General features: G+C 37.2%; 1 protein-coding gene across 5 annotated transcripts in view; it reads right to left on the reverse strand.

Moving 5' to 3' along the window:
* The window catches only part of GALNT7 (polypeptide N-acetylgalactosaminyltransferase 7), a 66,464-nt gene that overhangs the window by 16,594 nt on the left and 23,362 nt on the right, over positions 1–26,508 (reverse strand). For 2 of the 5 annotated variants that reach the window (XM_089525473.1, XM_089525475.1), the window contains exons 2-9: positions 18,558–19,021; positions 9,685–9,851; positions 7,361–7,491; positions 7,038–7,117; positions 5,391–5,573; positions 3,180–3,297; positions 2,225–2,347; positions 812–1,030 (exon numbers count right to left, since the gene is read on the reverse strand). In XM_089525473.1, the coding sequence (XP_089381599.1) occupies positions 812–1,030; positions 2,225–2,347; positions 3,180–3,297; positions 5,391–5,573; positions 7,038–7,117; positions 7,361–7,491; positions 9,685–9,851; positions 18,558–19,021 (1,485 nt within the window). Of the gene's footprint in view, positions 1–811; positions 1,031–2,224; positions 2,348–3,179; positions 3,298–5,390; positions 5,574–5,726; positions 5,910–7,037; positions 7,118–7,360; positions 7,492–9,684; positions 9,852–18,557; positions 19,022–26,508 lie in introns of all 5 variants that reach the window. The other 3 variants (XM_089525477.1, XM_089525474.1, XM_089525476.1) reach the window with 3 other exon arrangements.

Consider the following 26,508-nt stretch of genomic DNA (forward strand, 5'->3'; position numbering starts at 1 on the left):
TCCAATTGCGTGAAAGTCCTGGGAATGTTTTTTTGTGCCTGGTACATCACACAATTGTCAGCTCATAGATGCGTTTCCCCATGAACGAGAAGGGAAGGCTGGGGGACAGGGCAGGTACAGGAGGGAAGTGGCGTCGTGCAATCAGCGTAGCTTCCCTCCTAATTAAATAGTGGTTTAAAACCTGTGTGTGATAAAGCACAAGTAATTAGCTCCAAACAATTGTGATGCTAATGCAGTTGTAACTGGCAAAATCCACATCATATTTGAAATTTTAAGTGTTATGTGGAAGCAATGCTAGAGATTTTAGCAATTCTAGTATGAAAACTTGCAGTGATTTTGGACCAGTGTTTTTGAAGTTTTTATTTAGATTCAGAAGGCTTGAACTCTCAAAAGGAAGAATACACACTAGGGGTTCACCTGAACTGATTGAAAAGCCCCCGATTTTGTTCCTGTTCTTTACCATTTTATACTGGGTTAAAATAAACCAAACTGGAGAGCTGGTATAAAAAGTCTCTCATCATAACAGCAGCTGCCAGAAAATATTCTGGTATAATGGAAGCATGTTCGGATGTCCAAAATAAAATTAAAAAAAACAGGAACAAATATGGAATATATTGGTCTTTTTCTTAGGTGCCCTAAGGTTAATAAATACTGACTTTAATACTGTCTCTTAACTTGCTACCATAAGCATAAATGTGTAAAAGAAAGGCCTATGATCCATCCCAGGTCATTCTGAAATATAGGCTTACATTAAACACACACACACACACACACACACACACACACACTCCTGCCAAAGCATTATACCTACCTCTCCCCATTCCACATTTTTAGGTGGTAAAGGATAGTGAGAAGTTATATCATAAGCTATCTCCTCCATAAACCACTTGAAACTTTTACATCTGTGATCTTCACGAAATTTCTTTAGGTCAGAAATATCACCGTAGGCTAGTGCTTTTGTTTCAGGACGGCTAGCGTAGAAGTAATCTTTGTATTCATCCCACCAGACCTCCACAACTCGGACATAATTCTATGGGGGGGGGGGGGACACATACAACATTAACATGTGGATTTTATAAACAAACAAAAAAAGATAAATAGCTTACTTTAACAACATTGTGTTTGTGTCCTCAACTATCCATTGAGTTGAGTAATGTTTGGAAGGAAAAAGATTGTTAGTATTCACCATGCAATTATATTTTATTGTCTTTAATTCAATAATATGCTATTATTAAAACTGATTTCAGAGATAAAACTGCTTTAAGTAACATCTAATTGGAGTGGCTCACATCTAATTAAACACTGCAAAAGTTACATTTTAAATTGGGAGATGAAGAATATTGACAAGACAACTGAATTACCAACTGATGTAGTGATTAGTGAGTGTCTCTGCAGTCTAGCGCTCAGAATAGCTATTTCAAAAACCAACATGTTAGTTGTTGTATGCCTTCAAGTCATTTCCAACTAATGACAACCCTACCACAGGGTTTTCCTGGAAAGACTCCTCTGAATGGGGATTTCAAGCCTTTGTCTCCAAACTCATAGTCCAACGCTCAAACCATAAAACCACTCTGTGTTAACTGATTTCTTTTAATTTTAATAATTATCTACTGCCTTTTCCACTTTATTTAAAACATTATGAGTGTATTAAATTTTAGCTGTTTTCAAATGTTTAAAAATAAAAAATGCCACCAAATGCCCTATCCCCAAATAATCATCCAAAGTAATTAGTTAAATGCTATTCGTAATACTAAAAATCTAACAACATTAGGAGCCATAACTTTTCCAAAATAAAAGTGGTAATCCCTCATTACCTTCAAAAACTAATGCAGTGCTGTTACTTGAAATGTGTTACTTTCACGCTCTGCTGCAGTCACATATATATTCATATTGCAACTACAATATGATTTTTTTTTATGAGAGCCAGCATGGCATTGTGGTTTCAGTATTGGACTGAGACTCTGGAGACCAGGGTTCAATTCTCTGCTCTGCCTTGAAACTCACTGGATGACCTTGGGCAAGTCACATGCTTTCAGCCTCTGGGGAAGGCAATGGCAAACCTCCTCTGAACAAATCTTGCCAAGAAAACCCAGTGATTGTTTTTTTGCTTTTTGCCTCACTTTAAGGTTGCTGCAAGTGGGAAATGATGTGAGGGCACATAACAGAAACATGATTTTTAATTTAATAATGAAATGCTAACAGTGTTTTAAAGATACACATTCACCTTTAGAGTAGGAGATGATCCAACATATGCTGGAGGTGGATTCCCTTGCCATCCCTGGAGTCGATAAATGTGTCCAACACGAGAACAAGGGACAAATAGCAGTTTCCCTCCACATTGCCAAATCTAAAAGTTTAAATAAAATGAATTAAAGCAAACAAGTAAAAGAGGCATGACAATTACAAGCTGATTTGAAATGTCAGAAAATAGTTGTACTATACCAAACTGCACACATTCCATGTCAGGGTTAGTCATTATTACTTTGCAGCACTTTCATTTTCCCTGTCAGGATATCAAACCCAAACATTGTCCTACAGCTAAATGCTCTTACATTTCACTTATAAAGGAAACTGTACAATAATTAGCACACAACATTAAGAAGTAGTCAAGACTAAATCACTTCTTAACTGGGTTCAGCCAATTTCGGAAGTCATATCTGCAGGTAATATTAGGAACTCATTTCATGTCTTTGCCCTGCATCCAGAAAAGCACATATGATCTATGTATATCTAGCATATATAATGATCTCACTGAATCAGAGATACATCTGGGGGGAGGGAGAGTCCTGCAGAAAATAAGGTCTAGACTTTACCCTGTAAAAATACAATGGAAGGTAGAAGTGCCATTTGACATAGCTGTATGCGTAGCACTAACCAGCAGCAGAGCTGAAAAGAGAATGCGACTGAAGATCCTGGACCACTCTAGCAGGGACGTAGCCAAGGGGGGGGGGGTTCTTGGGGTCCGGACCCCCCCTTCTGTTAGATAAAATGAATGGTGTGTGCTGCTGCGCCGCCACATCCAAGCCCCATTATAATGGTGGCACTTAGTCTGGACCCCCCTTTCTCAAAATCCTGGCTACGTCCCTGACTCTAGGAATATAAAAACTGGACTGAAAAGTATTCATGCATTTTACATGCAAAGAATGATGATTACCAACTCTTTTCACTTTGTTGTTTACCTTGTAAGATATTTCAAAGTTTTCACCACCCCAAATTTGTAGGCCTGGATCATAGAGACCCAGTTCAAAAAAGAAGTCACGTTCAATTGCAAATAATCCTCCAGCCATTGCAGGTGATCTAGGAGACAGGGAAAATCAAGACCAATTTGTGTGCAGCACAGACATGTGTTTTACTTGAAGAAGTAGCTAGTAACTCTTAGGCACACAGAAATTATAAAGCTTTAATGGTGGTCAATAAGAAGTTGGAAGCAAATGTTTCAAGTTCTGTTCGCAAGCTGTAATGATTAAGAGTTTTGGAAAACAAGACCCCAACAAAGGTGCAATCAACATCTTTTGTGATTCCCTCTCTCAACATTTTTTAAAAAGGCAAAAGCAACCACAAAGGCTGCAATACAAGATGAGAACAGTGCAATGGAGAACTGACCTTCCACATTTTTTTTCAATGAGAGAAGTCACACAGCATATCCCTAGTCTGCACAGTTGTGGCAAAATTGTACATAATATACAGGCTGTTTGGCAGTATTTGCCCATATTAACCAGAATGGTCAAATGCCCAGGTGTCCACTCTTAAATTATTTCTGTTGCAGTAACTGAGGGGCAAAACAGACTGACCCAAAAAGGTGGCTTCAAGCTGCCTCTGAGAAAGTTGGATTGGGGCTGTGGACCCAATCCACCATATTGGCAACCCAAAAAGAAGTGGCAAATTGCAGTTCCTTTTTGTGTGGGCACAAAGGTGGCTTTTCCGGACAAAAACCTGCGGCTTTATGGTGCTCCTGTGACGTGCAGTGTATAAATGCTGCACCGCCAGAACACCCAGAAGCCAGCCCATGCCTGGGTAGCCAGGCAGCTACCAGGTGTCTTACGGGCATGTGGCATCTAAATGCCACACCCTCAAGACACCAGGAAGCTAGTGTTTAGAGCTAGTCTGTTTCACCCCTTATTTGAGTACTGAGTTATGAGATGGAATCACCATATCTTTTTTCTGTCAGAGGTCAAAACCAAAGCTTCATAATTTCTTCAAAATATTTTGGAAATTTAGCAAAGACTTCATAAAGTGAGAGCAAAATGAAAAGCAGCATTAGTTTTAAAAATTGCATAGATGCATCCAAAGAATATGAAAATACAGTTAATTTACTTGCAAGGAAAGAAGCTTTGAAATGAGAGTAAATCTAGTTGCAGAGTTAGTAAAACTTAATGGAAACAAAGCAGAACCACAGCTTCACTAATTTAGGGAAAGGGAGTAGTGATATTGGGAAAAACTCAGTCTTTCTAGGCAAATATATTTTTTAATTTTTATTTATTTATTTTTGGCCAAAATCAAGCCTGGACAATATTGATGGAAGCAAGCAAAAGAGGACTGCAGAAATCAAAAGAAACAAATTTTTTCCTGTTTACCTAACAGAATAAGGTGCTTAGACCTATTAACTGTGCATCTTCTTCCTGGAAATATCCATCAATTAAACTTCTGTTAGCTCACTTGAGTAGGCAGGACAAAGCAGCATCTCTTTTTTCTGCTGCATGGTCCTACAGCAGGTTAGAGCAGGCTCTGACCAAGGTCTTCTCAGACTCATATGTCATGCCCACTTCTGAGCAGTTGCTTTGCATTCCTGTCCATCGTATTGCAGAGGGATGCTGCTTTGATCCAGAGGTTCAGAGGAATTTTGGGGAAAGGAGAGAAATCACAGGTGCTTCTTGGCTCTTGTGTTGTTCCACTCAAAACACTGGGTCTTTAAAGTTGTAGGTTTTTAAAATATAAAACCACTTATGCCTTCTGCGTCCCCAGCTCTTATCCTATAAAGCTGTGTTTTCAAACAAGGGCAGTCTAACCAACTCCTTTGATTAACGTGCAGTATGCATGCACTGAAACAGGATAAATGATTGCTATTCTTAACAGTGTGATAGAATCATAGCATACTAAGCCATTTCTAAAAAACCTTAAGGTTCAATAGTAAAATCATATGTTTCGACAATCCAAGTAAGAACAAACCTGTATTTTGCTTAGAGAACTGAGTACACAAAGAGAAGTGCAAAAGGAGTTAGTAAGGCTATAATTAGAAGAGCCTGACCATGAGTTAGTGAAGAGTGATGCTTCTTGACAAAGCATTTGCTTTGGCTAGTGGTATTTAAAAGCTCTGAAGAGTTCAAGCAAGTATTTAATAGTTCAGCACATCCTTAGGAAAAGGAGAAACACGTAAGTGGTTTAGTGATTACCGATACGGCTCAGTTTTTGTCTTTCTCATTTCCTTCTCACGTTTGGTCAAGGGCACCCTCTTCCACAGCATACTCCAATCCCATGCTCCTCTAGCAAACCCATCTTCGTCACCACCCCCTTGGGGTATAATGTTATAAGTGTTGCCATCTATGACATCTATAAGCGGTACAGTGCATGTGGTTCTGCAGGATTATGGATGGTGGCAGTGAGGATGAGAGCAGGTACATGACACATTTAAACGAATCATGGTTCATGGAAAAGAAAGGGGGAAAAAATGAAAGGGTTTAGATCAGCATGAGCTACAAAGATCAAGAGAATGATACAGCATTCTTTACCGATATGGCTCAGTTTTGTATTTTCTTTTTGCCTTTTCCTTGTGGCTTAATGGGATACGCTTCCATAGTAAGCTCCAATCCCAGGCCCCTCTGGCATAGCCATCTTCATCCCCACCTTGCTGTGGTTCAATGGAATAGTCATTCCCATCAATGTAATCTATTAGAGGTACAGTGCATGTCGTTCTGAAACATTTATGGAAGGGGAAGAGACAAGATTAAACTGTCTAATCTAATACATTGCCTGCTATCTTTTATGCTTTATTCCAGTGCAATCAGAAGAAACATATACAGACACTGCTATTCTATTGGAAGGAAGCAGAGGGAAAAAATATGCATTAGCAGGATGAATTTAAAGTAATATAAGAATACAATCATGCTGAAAGCAGAACTTCAGTATACCAGCCTACCTCTTCCTTCATAGATTTTTGAAGACATACTTTCCAGGGGAATGACAGAAGCAGCATGTTTCATCCTGGGAAAACATACTGTTGTACTTTTAGCAGTAATATGTTTGTCCCCTTGAATTTCATAGGGCTACTACTTTGTGAGAAGATTAGGCTGGTTAAAACTTATTTATTAAAAAAAGGAGGTCTAATTTAAAGCTAGGCACTAAATCAATTAGACTTTGTAAATACTTAATATATGCATTTGAAAAGTGGCTGTTTTTTCTGATGTAAGGTAGAAAGCCAGAATAATCTCTTCTATTGTATTGATCCAAATTTTAATATTATTTTTATTATTTAACGGGCACAAAAGGATGGAGGAAAATGAAGAGTAAGTTCCAACATCATGCTTTATTATTTACTATTCAACCACAATTCTATTTTGCAATTTCAGAACAAAACCTTCAACAGATGATGTTTATGATTTTACACCCTGTTTTAACTATCTGTGGGTTTATGCAAACAGGCACATTAATAACCTGTATCATATTAATGACATTTTGGCATATCCCAAATGCACATCATTCCAAGACTATTTCCCTTCCAGTTTATCCATTTGCCAAAACCACTACATATGGTACAATTACAATACTATTCACTGTACATTGACTGTCCTCGATCTTGGCAAATGTTTTATTGCTATGAACAGAATTCAAACCATGTTTGTTGATGTAATTATACCACCCGCACCCCCCCAGAATAGCCTTGCAGGTAAACACAAAATTATATCAGCAAACCTGCAGACAGCTATTTGGGCAACTTGGAGTAGGAGCTAGAAGGTTACTCACCCAGAAACCTGAGAGAGCAACAAACTATAAAGCTGTTTTTAAAGACTTTCTGAAATATGGAAATAAGCAGAATTTATTACCTGTCTTTAGATATAGGAGCTATTAGTGGTGCATACCAGTTTACTGCCACCTCACAGTGGGCATCAAGGTAAATTAAAACCTTTAAAATAAAGAGGAAAGGAGATTTCAACTCAGTTGAGATTTCCTTGCACAAAAGACAAACTGATTTACTTGAGCATTTTGCATTTTAGATTGACATCATTTTAATAACTATCTTTAAAAGGCTATACGCAATGTTGCAATTAAGAACTACAGTTAAAATAATCAAGTAGTTTAAAGTTTGTTAAAAGCAAAATGCAGACTGTAGGGAAAGGAGGTTTTTATTTAGCAAACAGTGATCTACCTGTCCAAGTTTAGCCTTCTGGGCTCCAATGCTTCTAGCTTGAATTAAACCTTCTCTCCTTTCATTTCGAAAAATCTTTACAAGGCCATTCCACTGCTTAATATAATCCTCTAGTCTCTCTTTTAAGTGTGCTATCAAATAATAAAAAAAGAAGTGTCCATATATGTTATAAGATATTTAGCTTTGCGCTTACAACACAAACTAAAACTATAATAAAAACAAACTATGTGTACTTCACTAAATATTTAGAGTCTTGGAAGATAAGAATATTAAATCATCACTAATGGGTATATTTGTTGATGGTAAGTTCACTTCAGAATTACTACCAACATTACTTCGATTTTTAAAAAGTACATAAGGAAGTAGAAAAGACATGTGCCTTTATAATGGTGAAAAGGCCAGTATAGAGAAAGGGCTGTGTGACTCTATAGAAGGAAGATGCCTAATGGACTCTGACCCTCTTGGCAATACAAAGGCACAAGCCAAATACTTTTCCAATCATGTGCTAAAGCCATGTGAAAGAAGGAAATGTAACAACAGAAAGTGCCCTGATAAAGGAAGTGTTCCATCTTTTTTCTGTGGACCTCAGTGTTGTAAGAAAGTCTTGACTGATTGCAGGAAAGTGACAATAGCTGTCCTTTGATATGGCAAACAAACAAACAAACAAACAAAATGAAGGGTTTCAACTCACATAATAAAATATGAACATTTATAAGGCATTTTTAAAGTCCAGGGAGTGGTGCAGGAGATGTAGCATTCAACCCCACAATAAATCTTAATGTCTAAATTTGAAGGCAAATGTAGATATCAAAAAGATACTGCAATACATTCAAGAAAATACCCATGACTCTTTATCAAGGTTTATGACTATCACAAGCAAATGTGGTGAGGGACCAAATGCCATGGTCCCGAGGCCAGCCGTTCCTTTTGTGCCCTGGCATGGCCTTCATGCGGTTTGAGAGCATGTGTCATCTAATTGCCACACCCCCAAACCATGCAGAAGGCGTCTTTTTTTACCTATCTGTTTTGGGCCTCTGTTATATTCCACTTTGAACAGAAATGCATTAAAAAAGGGGATACTTTCATATGCAAAAGGAATAGTAACATTTCCTTTCATCAAATGTACTGTGCAGGGGGATGAGGAGGACTTGTTGAATATGTCTTTTTTTGTCATGTGTTCTTCCTTATGAACCTTCACACAGTTTGGGTGCTATTACTCTTCAAGATTTTCCCTGTTACATTTTCATATACAACTGTACATATAACTGTCACTTATTCTGATATCCTTTATACTTTTTTCTTCTAATATCCATAAGGAAAGCTAATAAGTCTCATCCATTTATCTAACAGGAAGCCGAAACCCTAACCCATATATTCATCCGACAGCTCTAGCTCATCTGCACCTGCTCATCCATCTGACCACATAATCTTCAATTATGAAAGTTTAGATGATGCCTTTAGTTCTTACATTAAATTCTTAAATTCTTACATTATTTCTGAAGAATATCATCCATTTCAGATTGCGAAATGAATTTGGCTTTAAAGCCTTCATTTAAAGCAGGAGTAGATATATAAGAAAGGCTTGGGGGCTGTCTCTGACCCAAATGCTATAGGCCTTCATGGACTTCATCCCCCTCTATTTACTCAAATGTGGAAGTGACCCAATGGCAATTTCTGGCTTTGAAAAAGATATTTGGGGCTTTTTCAAAGACATTCATGGTCCTCAAAAGCAGCTTTAAAATAATGTTTTTCCCTGGAGGTTTCTAGGTGTGTGACTTCCTTTGGGGGGCATGTTATTGTTGCTGTTGTTGACGATGATGATAATGATATAGAATTCAGATGACTGTAAGAGCCAAGGGAGAGAAAGTAGAAGTCATGAGGGTTACATGCAACTTGCAATACACACAATTCCCACACCAATTTAAAATAATAGAAAGACAGGCATCTGCCAAATTTGAAAGCATTTACACTTCTTTTTAGTACAATCATTATTTGAGCATCTTACCAAAGGGAAAAAATAACACTGGAAAAGAACAAAGTTCAAAATACTTCTGTGGCTTGAGCAAACTACAGTACATTAATTCATCCAGGCATTCAAAAAACCCAAACAAACCCATAATGATGCAAATCTATACTAAGAAGCATGCTACAAACTCCTCCATCAAAGATTAATGGCCCAATACTCTTAAACCTGCAAACTGGCATCTAGTCAAGAGTATTAAAAACTACACATCAGCAGAATACTATGCCTGTTGGCTCAACGTTTCTGTAAAATTGTGACTTCAGTTTTTATTCTATTTAGTAATGACATGAAATACATTTACCTTTATTACTAAAATCATCTATCAAAACAATTTCAGCCAGATACTTCCTTGGTGTTCTCTTAATAACACTATGAACCGTCCTCATGAGTGTAGACCATCCTTCGTTATGGAAGACAATGATAACACTGGAAGTGAGTAGATTCTCATCATAGTACCAGTATTTGCACCTGCAATTTGAAAAAGTGTTACATTTCAATATTTTCCATACATCTGTATCAAAAAGCAGATATTTTCATATTCAATTTGCATGGGGGGAAAAAGGTCACTTAGATCAGTGGTTTCTAAAAATTGGTCTCCAAGTGGTTTTTAACCTCAGGTCCTGTAACCCCCCTTCCAATATGGTCAAAAATCAAGGACTGTCAGATCTGCAGTCAACAATGTTTGAAAACCTGAGGGTGAGAACCACTGCTTTGGACATACTAATGCAGAAAACTGGTTTAGGCTGAAAATAGAGAAACGAGATACACACACAGAATACCAATTAAAATGGTATTCTAAAACATAATCATGGCATCACTTTCATAAATGAATCCAGGTGCTTATTAAGTGAAAATCTTGTCTTTCCAGACTAAATACATTAATTAAACAGCCCCCCACCCCCACCCAAGAGTGCAGACCCAAGGGTACTATTCCAATGAGAAAAACAGGTGTGTGATCTTTCTCCTCTCACCACATATCCTTATGCTAGGACTGTCTGGGAAACCCTTCTGAGCAGAATTTCAGCCAAAAAGGTACAGATTTTGACGAGAAAGTGCCATTGCCCAGATATAGACTAGTACACCAGTGCTTTTAGTGCCATATTTCTATACTGCCATTCATCAAAATAGGATCTCTATACAGTGGGCCCTTGATATCCACTCGAGTTTGGTTCCAGGACCTGCCATGGATCCCAAAATCTATGGATGCTCAAGTCCCATTATATACAATGGCCCAGTAAAATAGTGTTCCTTAAATAAAATAGCAAAATCAAGGTTTGCTTCTTAGAATTTAAAGATTTTAAAAATATTTTGCAACTGTGGATGTTTGAATCCATGGATAAAAATCTGTGGATACAAATGTCTGACTGTACAACAATAGAAACAACACATTGCTTAAAATCTCATATAATGCAATAAAACATTCAAATATTAACTTTAGACAAACATAATAGAAGACACCAAACAAGCTTGTTCAGGCATACTGAAGTGTTATACAAAGGAAATGCCCAGGTAAATCAATGCCCTAACTTGTGCTACAAATCAAAGACATAGCCATGGTAGTCTGGAAAATCAGTATTTGGGGAGATCTTGTAGCGCTTTGAGACTAAGTGAAAGAAAGAAGTCAATAGTCTATTTCCTCAGATGTATGGCATAGAGTAGAAAGTCCAGGCACAAACCTATATGAGCAGTCTGTGAGTGAGAATGTCCATCACCTCATCTCTACAGCCACAAAGTTTTGCATTCCTATGGACAGTCTTACATACAGATTGCTTATATAGGTCTGTGCCTGGGCTTTCCACTCTACTCCATGCATGTGAGGAAGTAGACTGAAGTCTACAAAAACTTATGCTATCAACTTCTCTCTTTCCCTTAATCTCAAATGTACTACAAGATCTTTTTACATACTGGTGCTACAAAGACTGTACAAAGATTCTTTATGAAGATAACCACAAAGCTGGAGTAATACAGTTAAGAAAACTATCTCCTTTATGATTACACAGAACACTTTCAATAAGGAAGAAATCTGGAGTAGGGCCTCCACAGAGCTTAAGACACATAGGCTGGTATGGGACCAGAAACAAATGGGCAACCAGTGCAGTGCTTTCAGTGCTGGACAGGTGCAAACAAACTTGGCTATATAGTACCTCTTAAAATGCTAACCCAGTTGAAGCCACTGGTGCTGCATCTGCACTGTAGAAATAATGCAGTTTCACTCCACTTGCTGCCTTGCCCATTCTTAGTCTTCTTATGATTTCTTAACTGCAGTCCCCACTCTGATCAATATTTGATCCCAGGTATGAAAATTATTTTACTATTTCTATAGGCAATGAGGAAATAAAAATAGTAAAAGAATTTTCATACCTGGGATCAAATATTGATCAGAGTGGGGACTGCAGTCAAGAAATCATAAGAAGACTAAGAATGGGGAAGGCAGCTATGAGAGAACTATAAAATATCCTAAAATGTAAAGACATACAACTGAGCATGAAAGTTACAATCATACAAGCCACTGTATTCTCTATTACCATGTATGGATGTGAGAGCTGGATAGTTAAGAAAGCAGATATGAAGAGAATTAATTCACTTGAGATGTGGTGCTGGAGAAGAGTGCTGAGGTTACCATGGACAGACAAGAAGTCAAACAAATGGGCCCTAGAGCAGATCAAATCAGAAATCTCTCTGGAAGCCAAGAGGAGTAGACTGAGGCTGTTGTACTTTGGCCACATCATGAGGCACGACTCACTGGAAAAACAATAATGCTAGGAAAGGTAGAGGGAAGCAGAAAGAGAGAAAGTACACATGCTAGATGAATGAACTCCATTAGGGAGGTCATGGATATGAATTTGCAGGACCTGAGAAGAGCAGTGGATCACAGGGAAACTTGGAGTTTTCATGCACAGGGTCGCCATGGATCAAGATCGACTCAAGGGTGGATAACAACAACAACAACAAAAGAGTAGATTGGGGATTTCACGTGGCTTAAATGGTGACTTATGCTGTGCCTCATACATACTGCTGCATTCAGACACACCCCCCCAAAAAAAACCCTCAAAGAAATTATTTTAGTTATTTCTGAACAAGGGTAAACTTTAGAACTGGAATTACAAGGGTAACAATCTAATGAAATAGTTGCTTGAAATGATGAATAAAATTAACCCCCCCCCCCAAAAGTAACCATCTTTGCTCAGACTGGCACAGGTGATATGAAGGGTTGAAGGTGTGCACTTTTTGAGAACGGGAGGTTTCTTTCAGCTTCTTTTTAGTCCAGCTTTTCTTCCTTTAGCATGGGCATGGCATGGTTTCCAGATGCTTCAGGGGCATGCTGCGTCTAAACATTATGCTCCCAAAGCAGCCTGAAACAGCTTCTTTTGACCCATCTATTTGAGGCCAGTATTCCTGGCTGTGTGTTTACTATTTAAACCAGCATGTTTTCTTAGCTCCCAAACCAATTTTAAAAATTTACTATAAGAAACAGACCAACATTTATCAGATATAAATTTATCTCACAGAACATATTAAAACAACAATTATATCTATCAGGAAAAGTACTAAATTTGTAAAAAAAAATAATGGTATTGAAATAGTGTGCACTTAGATAGAAGCTCATATGGACATTCTACTCCGAAGCCTTCAAACTGCCAAAATGGCTTGTAGTTATAGCAAAAGGAAATATGCTGTTAAAGCCTAGATTTATTCTGCATCCAAGTTCACACATCAAAACAAGACAGGACACTACAGTTACATGCTGCCCAACTGCTCCTACTTACAGGAAAAGCAGTTGAAGAAACCACAGACATCTAGCATGATTTCTGGTTCCTGCAGAAAAGTAGCATTCTCTTGCTTGTTTTTCCCTCAACAAGCCTGCTGAGTTTGGACATCAGGCTAAAAAAGACCACAAGTTCATGATCAGCCACCTAGCACCAGTTAGTTGCTTAATCCTTGGCAATCTGGAATTCTGAAGAACTTCAACTAACTTGTTGTGATGCCTGCATGTGGTCCAATGTGTATTAAGTATAACTCATACCTAATGATTAAGGTACAAAACAAACTCCAGACAGAAATAATCCAGTTTGTGACAGCTTTAACTGCCCTGGCTCAAAGCTAGGGAATTTTGGGAACTGTAGTTTTGTGATACATTCAGCCATCTCTGTCACAGAGCTCCTGTGCCACAATTAGCTACAATTCCCAGGATTCCCTAGCACCGAGCCAAGACAGTTAAAGCAGTCTCAAACTGGATTATTTGTGTAGTGTGTTTTATACCTAAGAAAGATAGAAATCTGCACTACCCATTTTACATAAGTCCTTAACCTTACCTCCAACTTTTTATCTTGTGTCCTAAGTTCAGGAGCTTAGAACACCAAGACAGCCATTCATAGTGCAAATTCTGTCCAACTTTTCTGACGGCCTGTATTTGTTCACGTTTTTAAAAATCTTAATTTATGGAGGATATTGAATGTTATCTTAACCAAACTATAAGCACACCTTAAAAAAAGAAAAGGGGAAAAAAATGAAATGTCCAAGAAGAATCTAACTAGAGGAACCAAGGAGCTAGTCTGTAGGAGAACAGTGACATCCAGTGGATATTTCAAATACCAACAGGTAAAAATTAACAAAACTACTAATTAAGTATTTCATTTTACATTATCCACGAACATACACACAAGGGTAAACTCTTGTCTAAATACAGACAAGAGTGCCAAATCATTCTTTTCAAAATGAACACTGATGGTCATAAGTCAGATATGAAATGTTTCCAGATTTTAGCTAACAAGCTGAGATAAAATCTGCAGACTCCTTTACCTATAAGCAGTTATCAAAAGTTCAGAAAGCTTATGCTGTTCACTATTTATCAAAATATGTAATACCTCATCTATCTCACACTGGAATCAAGAGTCAACAAGATGGCTAAAGTTATGAGCCAGGTCAGAATGTATCTTCTTTCTGTTAACAATTAAAAATAATTTAAGTTACATGGGAAGGGAAGGGCTTCTGGATGTAAACAAGGAAGTGTTTTTATATATGATTCATTTTAGAAAGTGTTTTTGCTTGAAAACTTGATGCATGCTGCCACCTTGTGTGAAATCTTTTGTACTGCTACTCCACCAAGCAAAGACTCTCATTCCACAGCATTTCAACTTCTAACACAGCTGTTGGAGGAACATACTATCAGATACTCCTGTCTCCATCTGGCATCTCAACTGTTCCCCTTGCCCTTATCTTTTAATGTGTGCCACATGAACTAACATGCTTCTCCTAGTCTGTTACATAGATCACATTCAGAGATACTAGGATAATGTTTCCATTACCCTCTTAACACAGAGAACAGAATGCATCGTAGTTGAGTCTAGTTTAGGAACGATCGGGGAAAAAATGCAGTTAGCATAGTCTGGAACTTCAGGGTAGTATAGACTCTCTGCTCCTTGCAAACAAGTATACTTCCCCAAACAGTGCCCACAACAGAGCAGTTTTAATAAATCAGTTTATAAACACCCAAAAGGGCATAGGAATTTACCTTAACCACATGTAAAAGGTTGATCCATTCAATTTGGTATTGTCTACACTGAATCTGAATATTTCCCAGCTCTATCCAGAGATGTTAAGGACTGAACCTGGGACTTTCTGTAGACCAAATACACGTTCTATCACTGAGCTGTGATGCTTCTTCCAAGCCAATCTATGGTTTGATTTTTGTCTTACAAAAGCAAGAGAGGAGACCATACTTTTGCAGTGTCAAAAGAGATTGTGCCAGACACCCGACCTTCTTCCCCTACATACAAGTAACCCATCCCTGGATGCAGCCATTATTAGAATGATTTAAGAAGGGCAATCTTTAGTAATAACACATTTACTTTGCATACATTTAGGCAGTAGGTTCAGCTACAATGTCAAAAGGTAACATAATATATACTCTGATCTGTTAGTAATGTCCTTCTGTGGTCTACACAGAATGGAAAAATCTCAGTTTCCATGCAAAAGAATAGACAGACATGAAAGACTGTGACTATCACAAATAAGTAGGAGCACTTTTCAGTTTCACTGGATGTTATAATACTAACTTAAACTAGCCATTCTAAACTGACCCGGAGAACTCCTTTGTGAAACAACAATGTTCTGTTAACAGCTACCAAATTATTTAGCTTTAACTAAATGGTTACTGCTTTTTTTGTGTTGAACTGCCCTCTGCACTCATTAATCTCTACCCACCCCCACTATGTGTGTATCTGTCCACCAATTTAAGATTACAATTTATGCATCTGATGAACTGGACTCTAATCTACAAAAAGCTTAATTAGTTTGATAAAATCAAACAAAATGTCCTGCTGCTTTTGGTGCATTAATTAAAATAGCTACTTCTCTGTGATCGGGTTCAATTTTACCATCTTCTGCTACTTCCTTCCAGAAATGAAGTATTTCTGGTCACTTCTGGCCCATTTTCCTGGCCCCTACCAGCCCACCCCTTGAAGAGAGGATGACAAAAGTTCCATTATTCAACCTAAGGAAATATCAAGATAAAGCTATTTGTAGAAAGAGAATGTGCTGATAATACATTTGCACTTAACAAGTAGCATTAGTGCCAAAGCCACAGTTGTGACAGATTTTATGTAGTGAAACAAGCTGATCAAGAAAATGTATTGATCATTCAAGACAATAATTACCAAAGAATTCTAACCAACAATAAAAGCAAAACACACACTGAAATATTTGCATCTATAAGTCTTATACAAGAAAAAGTCTATGGAAACCACACTTACAGCTAATAAGGTATCTTTTCTTATTAACAAACTCATATGATTTGGATTCAGTTTGCCAGCTAGAGCAGCCCAAGTGAATTTGCTTTTTCTTTTACTTACTGTTTCTGTTGCTACTGTTATTATATACTTTATAAATATTTAAGAAAACACACATTTTCTGAAATATTAGACAGACGTGACCTGCAGGTTCACAATTTATAGGAAGTGAAAGAAAAGGTAAAAGGAATACAAACAGTAGGACAGGTTGATCTCCCTGCTTTGCTTGAGAGAAGGTGGGTGCTGCCTCTTCTTGGCTCCTGGCTTCCCAGAGGCTGTGTCCAGAATGTGCTGCCTTTTATCTCTATAATCCCAGAGCTGGCTATGTTACAGTCTTCTCAGGATGGTTTAGCCAGTGGGAAGGGGAGGGGGGGTGATGGGATCTTATTTGAATTTTTCCTCTCTCTCCATCTGTTACTGTTGGTACACTCTAATCTTACAGAGCTGATTTTCTGGAATGGGTTTGGGGGACTACAAGGAGGATGGGGATCTGCAGTAAAAGAGGGAACAAAGATTATTTTCTCTCCTTTTCTAAAAGAAGAAAGAATCATCAGGATTAAAAGCCTTCTCAATATAGATGCAGCTATTCCATCTATAGAAAGAGACCTCTGGATACAAGCCTACATGTTTTTGGCTTTATCCAATTGGATGGAAGAGAATCACAGAGCCCAAATTGTAAGATTCTTAAATTATTAATGGCAACACACAGAGAGGATAATCCAATGCTTTGTACTTGAAAAAGGTACACTGTACAAAACAAGATCATTTCACAACACAATTACATTTAGTAGTTTCCACAGCAATTTGAAAGAAAGAATGTTTTACATAACTCTTAAACTGAACTATTGTAATATTCGTTCTGAGTGAATTTAGTGCAGTACATACTCTGCAGAAGACAGTAAATTTTTAAAATAAACACAGTGAGAAGTACCAGTTAAGGTAGCAACTGGTTGATTCTGTTCACTGATCACACAGTGGAAAATGTTCCTCAGACAAAAAGTTGGGCTTCAGTAGCCAAGGCAATGGCTCTGATAATAGCATGGTCACCAGGTCCCGGCACTATGCCTTACAAGAGAGAGAAAGGCTATATTTTAAACAGCAAGCAACATAAAAGGATAGAAAGAATTATGTAAACCTTTCTATAGCAGCAGGACAACTCTTACCCATCAAAAAGAGAAAAATAATTTCATATCAAATGTGGCTTATTAACTTATTCATTGCTCACTGTTTGAATGCCTGCTATACTACTCATAACATGGGTCCGTTCTGGGACAAAGACAGCATAATAAACAAACAAACAAACAAACAAACTTTAAACAAGACTATTACATGTGTGCTAATGTGTCATAATTGAGTCATGTTTTTCCCACTGATTTTACTAGGAGTTAATCATATGCTTGTAACTCTCCTAAAACAATGGAAGAGTTTTTTTATAAGAGATGAACTGGGGATAATTTATACCACTGTTTTCTTATTTAGAGAAATAAGCACTAACCATCACCAAGAATACAATACTGTGAGTCACATGAATTTTAAATACCACTGTAAGTAACATACTCCTAAGAATACCAGCATTTTCCTTAGAACTTTATATACACATCAAGAAATACAAATTATATTTATAGATTTCTTCCACTTAAAAGAAAAGCAAAGGTGTAGATTGTAGACAATAGAATATATATATACTCATGTATAAGTCTAGAAATTTTAGTGAAAAAAGTGACCCCAAAAACCTGAGTCCACTTATCCATGGGTCAATGGAAGTATTGTACTTTAACTCTTATTTATATAAAAAGGAACCATCCCTTGGTGAAAAGCAAGAATGTAATCTGTTTTGGAAGCACTGACTTCCCTCTATTCTCTCATCAATCCAGTTTTTAACATGAGCACAAACAGCGATGCCTGCTGGAATTTTGTAAGTTCTTTGGCATTGTTTTCCTGTGCTTCATCATTTAGATCCTTTGTTACATGGCCCTAAATTTTACCCTCAACTTATCCATGAATCATATCAAAATCCATAATTATGGCTCCAAAACCTGCCCTTGACTTATACATGAGGTCGACTTATAGTCGAGTATATACGGTAGATAACTACTTGAATACGATGACACAAAAGGAATATAATTATTGCAAGAAAATCTGGAATGACAGCCACAAGAAGTTGACAAAAATGGTCGGGACAAAGTTTTGTTTGTTACAAAGCACGGAATGAAGCACAGGAAAGGAAGTATACAAAATTAAAAAAACAGATAAAATCTTATTCATAACAAGGTGAAAATGGAGTAGTACAATCATGATACCTCCAGAAATCACCTTAAACATAAAAATGAAAGTACCCTATCCCATTAAAAAATACGATAAAAAGAGGCACTTAATAGGTACTTACTCTTCTTGTCGTAAGTCATTAATGCTTCGATCTAGTGAGATCATATCACTTGCTACCATATTAAACCCAAATTCTTTTATGCTGGCTTGAACAGATTCTTTATACTCTGGTCCTAACACATATGGCTTGGCTTCCTCACCAGGACCACCTACAACTCCATGGGGTTCAGCTTCTTTGGGTTCAAAATTACCAAGAGTTCCAGGATGTAATACAGGATCATGGTAGGTAAGCGTTTGTGGCTTAAATGTAAGATACTGTCGCTGCATGATGTTTTGCTGATCATTACTGCCACCAACAAGAGGATTCCCTTCATTTTTGGCTTTATTCCTTCGCCGAATTGCCTCCAAGTCTACTTCTACACCTTCAACATGAGGCCAAGGTAGCACAGGTTTGAATCTGTCATTTCCAGGAACCAGGCCGTGGTCTCCATTGTTTGGCATGAGATTGCTAGATTCCTTCTCATCCTACATAAGAGGGACAAACAACATCACAGAATAAAATTATTTCCAGAGTTGAAGACTCAGCTTCAGTTTTCCATGCTAAGTACAATTTGAACGTCACATTGCTTAGGTACTATATTACATATTGCTAATAATATTTTTTAAGCAAAATTTTACAAAGTATTATTAAACAGGGACTTGGAAAAAAGAAACAATAAAAGAAAATATGATGAGATGGGCGTGTGACATAGGACATCCAATACTGTATGAGGAGTGGTTGAAATCTTGGGAAAAAACAAATAGATTCACCACCTCACAAACACTAAAAGAAAACCATCTAAAAATATCAAATAGATGGTACTTCACCCTGTCAAAAATTTTAAAAATCTATAAAATTCCAAATTTAAAATGTTGGAGATGTGGGGAAAGTGAGGGTACTTTATTTCACATGTGGTGGACATGTAAGAAGGTCAAGAAGTTTTGGTTCAAGGTACATGCAGCAATCCAAGAAACTTTTACTCTCCAATTTACTAGGTCACCAGAATTCTATCTATTAAACATGTTACCAGCAATGGATAAAAAGATAGGAAAAAAAATATTGGAGAGTTTTTCTATATTTAGTTACAGCGGCAAGACTCGTGATTGCACAAAATTGGAAGAACAGCAAACCACTGCAAATTGAAGACTGGATGTTAAAATTACAAGACTTGAGGGAAATGGACAGACTCACAAAGCTGATAAATAATAGATCTGAAACTGACTTAAACAAAGAATGGCTTCTGATAACACAACTTTGGGGAAAGGCATTTGATATCAAGAAAGATGTTTTGTTATAAACTGGTAAAAACTGGAGTAGAAATTGAAATTCTCAAAGGATATGGATATACTTTTCCCCCTTTTTTTTCTTTTCTTTTTCACCTTTTTCTGACTATTGTTATGTATATGTACAGACAGTTTAGTTTTGTTCTTAAGATTATGCTGTAACACAATTAAATAATAATAATAATAATAACAACAAATAATAATAATAATAATAATAATATTGTCATACCTATATTTGCAACCTAGTGTCCATATATTTCAAATTCAGCAAACATAAAAAGACCGTACTCCCAACTCATACAATGGGCACTTAGTATCTACAGGGGTTTGGTTCCAGGATGCCCCATGGATACCAAAATCTGTGGATGTTCAAGTCCCATTAAATACAGTAGCATAGTAAAATGTGTCCCACTTCTCTGGCGGGAACTTGTTAGCTTTTTCTGGGTTGGATGCCCTTTAAAGCCAAAAGAAGTTCATATTTAACCAATGAAAATGAAATCGCTGTTGAGAATTGTACTGATTTCCTTCCTCATTCCTTTCTATTAACACCTTGCTCCCTACCCCTTTATAATGACACTATTAAAAAAAAAAGCTTATTGTTTGCAAAAAATAATTAAAAAAAACTCTATTAGGTATGAAGTGTCTCGACACATGTGAAAGGAAGGACTAATAAAAAGTAACATACAGCAGTGTTATTAAAAGTGGTAGTCTGTGGACCAGTGCCAGCCTAGAAGCCCTTAGTTGCCGGTCTGCAGTATGGAACGAAAGAAACAATTGTGGACAATGGAAACAAATATGGTGACCTACAGTCCGTCACATCAGATAGCGGAAGAAGCCCTGGAATATGTCATTTAAAATATAAATTCCAGAAATTAGCTCTTGTGGGAACAGAGATTGTAGAATCCTTTTAAAAAATCCTTAACCATTCATCCCACTCCCATACCCTCAAGTTTAACAGCATTTCATAAGACTAGAACAATGCAATCTATATCTATATGGAGACTAAGATCAAATTAAAAATAACTTATTTATTTATTTTATTTATATTCCACCTTCCTCTTCATAAAAGTTCCAAGGCAGTTTCCACAGAGTTAGAAAACATGGTTCAGTTTAAAAAATTATTCATACAAAGGTTAAAAAACCCAATTAAAATGTCAATTTAGTAAACAGCTTGAAAACATGCTGCTTACGTTCAATGTGCTGGGACCTTTACTACATCCCTAAAAAGTTCTAAACTACTTTAAAACATAAGCTGATGGCCTATTTAATGAAAGAAACTTACACTGGATTTCAAAATTTCATGACTTCCAGTTTATCAAAGCTGGATTTCTATGTAATGATTCTGAACTTCTACAGACAGCAATTTGAAATCTTATTTCCTTCTTTTTGCAAGACTCACACATGAAGAAAATATCACACTTTCACACAAGCCAGAACTTCTCTCGAAAATAAAAACCAACAGGTGAGGCACAATATGATGAATAACTGATGAAGTGAAACTGCAGTTTTGTTTTAAGAGAGGCTTATGTAACACCAATTATGGAGGTACCACTGCTGTTTACAAAAACGACATATGTTACTTGAGGATTTGCAACATTTATTGTGTGCCTTCAAGTAATTTCCAACTTATGGCGACCCTAAGGCAAACCTATCATGGGGTTTTCTTGGCAGGTTTCTTCAGAGAGAGTTTGCCATTGTCATCATCTAATGTCACCCAGTGGGTTTCCATGGCAGAGCTGGGAATCGTACCCTGGTCTCCAGAGTCCTAGTCCAACACTGAAACCACTATGCCACACCGGCTTGAGGATACTGAATCACAATGTAAATTACCAGAACAATCTCTACAAATTCTCACCTCCAAATATATTAAAATAATCTACATGCACATAATCAGACTTTTCCCCTCGACATCACATATTTGTAAACAACAGTAGCACTGACTTCTTGAACTAACTATCCAACTCAAAACTAGCCATTTAAGAAAACACAGCCATACCAAGTTCCAGAAAGACCAGAATATCTAAGATTGGCTTCTACAGCAAAAACTCAAAAGGCATGCAGCTATTATGGTAAGCATGTATTGCAGACATAATGATAACCCATAATACAACTGACTGTATTTTTAAAAAAATAAATGGTTATTTGTGACACGGCTTAAGTTACATGGGATAGTACAAATACTTGAGTCACACAGCAGATTTACTGGCTGATTAGAGTCCAATCCATTTGGAGAGCCACATGTTCCTTGCCACAAATGTGGCAATATCAAACAAGAATATGAAATACAGTCACCCCTCCTAACTTGTGGATCTGAGAATATATATGGAGGGGTGGCCTCCACTATTTACAATGGTCCGCAGGCCTGGCACGCATGCGCAGGCCGCGCGCACAGGGCACACCCCATTCAAGCCTATGGGGCTTGAATAAGCACAAGCCTCAGTTTTCTTGGAAGGGCAGGCAGAACAGATCCCCTGCGAAAATGGAGGGCCGACTGTATAACAATAAAACCAGAAAAAACAAATGGAGAAGAGAACCAACCCAGGGCACAAAGGCGACAGAGGGAATCCAAGTGGAAGCATCAAGTCTTTGTTGGAACATAGTTTATGCTGTTTTTCAGTATTTTATATATTTGTATGTGTCAGATACTTTGACTTTAGTTCATAAAGAAAACACAGACTAAATTTTTTTAGATATAATTTAAGATGGCTAATACTAATTTAAATTAGAAGGATAAAATGAAGTTTAAATGCAAAATGACAAAATTAAGCTGGTATATACAGCAGTGTCGACAAGCTCATAGTAAAGATGCCATGATCAGTACCTTTCACCACACAAACTACTTGGCTGTTTCTGTCAATCAAACTTCTGTGGAAATCACACTCACTGATCAGAAATGGAATATGAAGTCGAAGGCTTTCATGGCCGGCATCTATAGTTTTTTGTGGGTTTTTCAGGCTATGTGGCCATGTTCTAGAAGAGTTTCTTCCTGATGTTTCGCCAGCATCTGTGGCTGGCATCTTCAGACGATGGCAGCCACAGATGCTGGCAAAACATCAGGAAGAAACTCTTCTACAACATGGCCACATAGCCCAAAAAACCAGCAAAAAATATAGAAATGGAATAGTTTAGAAACAGAAAGACAATCTACACATTATACTGCGGTCACAGAAAAGCTTTTATACTTTTCATCTACAAGTTTGATTTTTAAAAAAAACATTAATAAGAGTGACACCTTACTATAATTCAGTATCAAGTTGCACAAAAATATTTACTAAGATAGTTTTACATTAATATTCATATACTTGCCAGGAAAAACAATAAACCATAAATCAAACCTGACTGCTTTGATTTGCAGGAATATGATGATTGCCATGACTGCTTAAGAAGGAAGCCTTAACATAAAAGCTCTGAACTCCTGTATATTAGTGTAAGAAAATCTGTCTTCATGTAGCAAGCACACTTGACTCTCATCTTGGCTAAGGGCAGTGCTTCTCAGAACTCTGTGAGTTTTGAGAAGCAAACTTGAAAAAGGGAAAAATAATCATAAATCTTAGTGGTTTGGTTTCTTCTGTTTGTAGCTGCTGTTTGACAGAGAGAGTGTACAACACAGTAGAGCATACATCAAGTGATAAAAAATAAGCAAAGCCTTATTTGATAAACAAAAAACTACTTATTTGACATATCAAAATAACTACACACATACCTCAAAAGATTCTCAAATAAAGGCAATGTATATATGAGATACATAATCTGCTAGGCAACATCACTATGTAAATCACACAGGATGATCAACTTGCCTCCAGCATTATTTTTTACAAGTGGTCTCTGCAACACACATTACAGTATCCAGTAGATTACTGATCCTACCAAGGCCTCCCTCTTTGGCTGCATGAACATAAGCATGGGAAGATTTGAGTCAGATTATAACGTTAATTTTACTGACAGATTGTTTATATGATTGGCAGGTTTACACTGTTATACTATAACATAATACACTGTTACACTGGAGTTATGTCAGAAACCAAGGAAGCTGTCACAAAAAAATAGTGCAGGTGGGTTGGGAGGCCAAGAGATGAAAGTTTTCAAATCACTAACATATAAGATTGCAAGATTTCATTATGCATCTTTTGAAAGTGTATATCCACTTGACAGCCCATTCTGATTGACAGCTTAAGTTTTTTATGTCATCTAGATGGCTGAAGCCATCTTCTAACTTTTCTAATTTTAGTTATAATACTGTATGAACATGTCACATTTTAAATTTTAAAACTGCATTAGAAAACTAATTACATTATCCTTTTTTTTGGATACAAGCCATATTTCAAAGAAAAAGTCAATTTCCCCTCATTTTTATGTGGTTTAATTGCATATGAGATATCTCTGATATTGTTAGCCATTTGTAGCTTGCTGTTTTACCTTTCCAACTGGCCTATACATTAATAAATTAATGTTCATGTGCCATAGACATATTTGAAAATATCCACTGCTTATATGATTTTATCCAATATACAGGAAATAGGTATATCTAATATTACAGAAAAGAACTATCTATTATCTGTATGAGATCATCATCTTTCAATATCCATGTATTTTTATTTACCTTGTTCCTGAACAGAGCAACTAAAAGAACACAGTGATAAAGGGACACCACACAGAGTCACTGATGCTGCCATTTTTTCAAGATAACTGGGCTTCGCTTGACTATGTATATCCAATGTCTCAATTGCTAAAAACAAAGAAAAGAACCATCTGTGATCCTGCATGGGAGGTATAGATATGAAGGTACATCTATGATCCATCTCTTGATGGCCACACCAAGTGAAGATGTTCTGTGGTGGTGGGCAACAGGACACTGCAGGATGGCATGTCCAACCCCCTCACACCAAAAAATCATGGTGTGACAAGTAGCAGACTGGGGCCCTGTGGCGTCCTGTTGCAACTACCTTGCACAGGAGAGGGAGCTGGATGCATAAACTGAGTGTACTGCTTGCTAGCACCATGGAACTCCTTCAATTGGTGCAAATGCCTGGCTTTTAAGGTGGGGTTTGGGGAACATTTATAATTATGGCAACGGTCTCATGATCATAAATCGGAACAGGAGAGTTTATGAGGTCTTAAAACTAGCTTATGACATCGTAAATCTTGAACAGGATGCCAGCCAACCATTTCCAGCCACACATTTATATTAACAATATACAGTCCCTGGTAAGAGGGACTTAAGTTATGGTCAGTAACTTAAAATGAAGAAGTAGAATCAAATACTATTTGGCCCTTTGCTGAAGAATCTCATGTTGCTTCTGACATGCGTATAAAACAATGAGAACTAAGTAGAAAGCAGCTGGTCATCATGCAAGCAGTGTCAACACATTTGCTGTGAAGATTTCACAATAATACAAGACAATGCTGACTATTTGCATTGGGCCCTTGATATCCACTGGGGTTTGGTTGCTGAACCCCCTGTGGATACCAAAATCTGTGAGTGCTCAAGTCCTGTTAAAAAGACAATGGCATAGTTAAATGGTGTCCTTGATATAAAATGCCAAAATCAAGGTTTGGTCTTTGGTTTGTTTTAATTTATATATATTTAAAATATTTTCAAGCCATGGATGTTTGAGTCAGTGGATAAAAATCCGTGGATACGGCAATTAGGGCTGACAGTACATGTTTCTTCTATACTACTACAGGAGACCACCTGGCTGCTCACTGAACATCCAGACAACAAACAAAATGCTATAAAAGTACACGATTCCAAAAAACATGAGAAGTAAACTGTGTAATTGTAAAATCTAGATACACAAAACCCAAAGCCACAAAAACACTGAATGAATACTAAATTGTACTGGTGTAAACAGGAAGAATGCAGAAGCAACACCCAAATATACTCAGCATGTATGAAACAACATGCTACAAAATGGTAAACTAGCAGGAACAAACAGTCCTATGCTCAAAGCTGGCACAATTAAATGTAGATGAAGTAAGGATGTTAGGTGAATAGGACTTCTAGATATTATCCTATTTGGAAAATTCTTCTTCAGTACTGGTGCTGTTTTGAATAAATTCTTCCTGTGAATAGTCAGAAACACACAAACACAATAACAGAAACAATCTAACAGATGGAAAGATAATATGTTCATAAACATAAAGAACCATTCAAAACTGTTTGGAAATATAGACCATAATGAGACCAAATGACAGAAGAAATCCCTTTCTGTCTACCTCAAAACAGAAGGACCACAGGGTCAGAAAGAAAAGCTATGGACCACCTAACAGACAGTGGATAAGAAACAAAAACATATAAAGTATTAACTATGAATCAGTGAAAGTCACAACAAAAGGCAAAGGAGAGAAAAAGAGACCTACAGACTAATGAAACACCAAAAGGCCTTTAACCTTCAAACTAACCAACGGCTAATACCATATGCAATACCAATTTTATACACATACATACATACATACACATATACATACAGGTGACTGGCTCTCAGGGGCACATGCTAGAAGGACTCAAACTGTGAAGCTCAGATATGATTTAAAACTAATTTCAGGTGTGAGACCTAACAGAAAACAAGTCCAAAGACACATTTTAATGCTTTGGGAGCAATAGTATTTAGTTTGAAGATCTATGCAGCTTCCTTGGTCGATAATGAAAGAGGACACATGGAGCACCCATTACACCTGGCTTGTCCAGA

This window comes from Sceloporus occidentalis, unplaced genomic scaffold, assembly GCF_023333645.1.
Source record: "Sceloporus occidentalis isolate IW3139 unplaced genomic scaffold, rSceOcc1.0.p SCAF_5, whole genome shotgun sequence".
Classification (NCBI taxonomy): domain Eukaryota; kingdom Metazoa; phylum Chordata; class Lepidosauria; order Squamata; family Phrynosomatidae; genus Sceloporus; species Sceloporus occidentalis.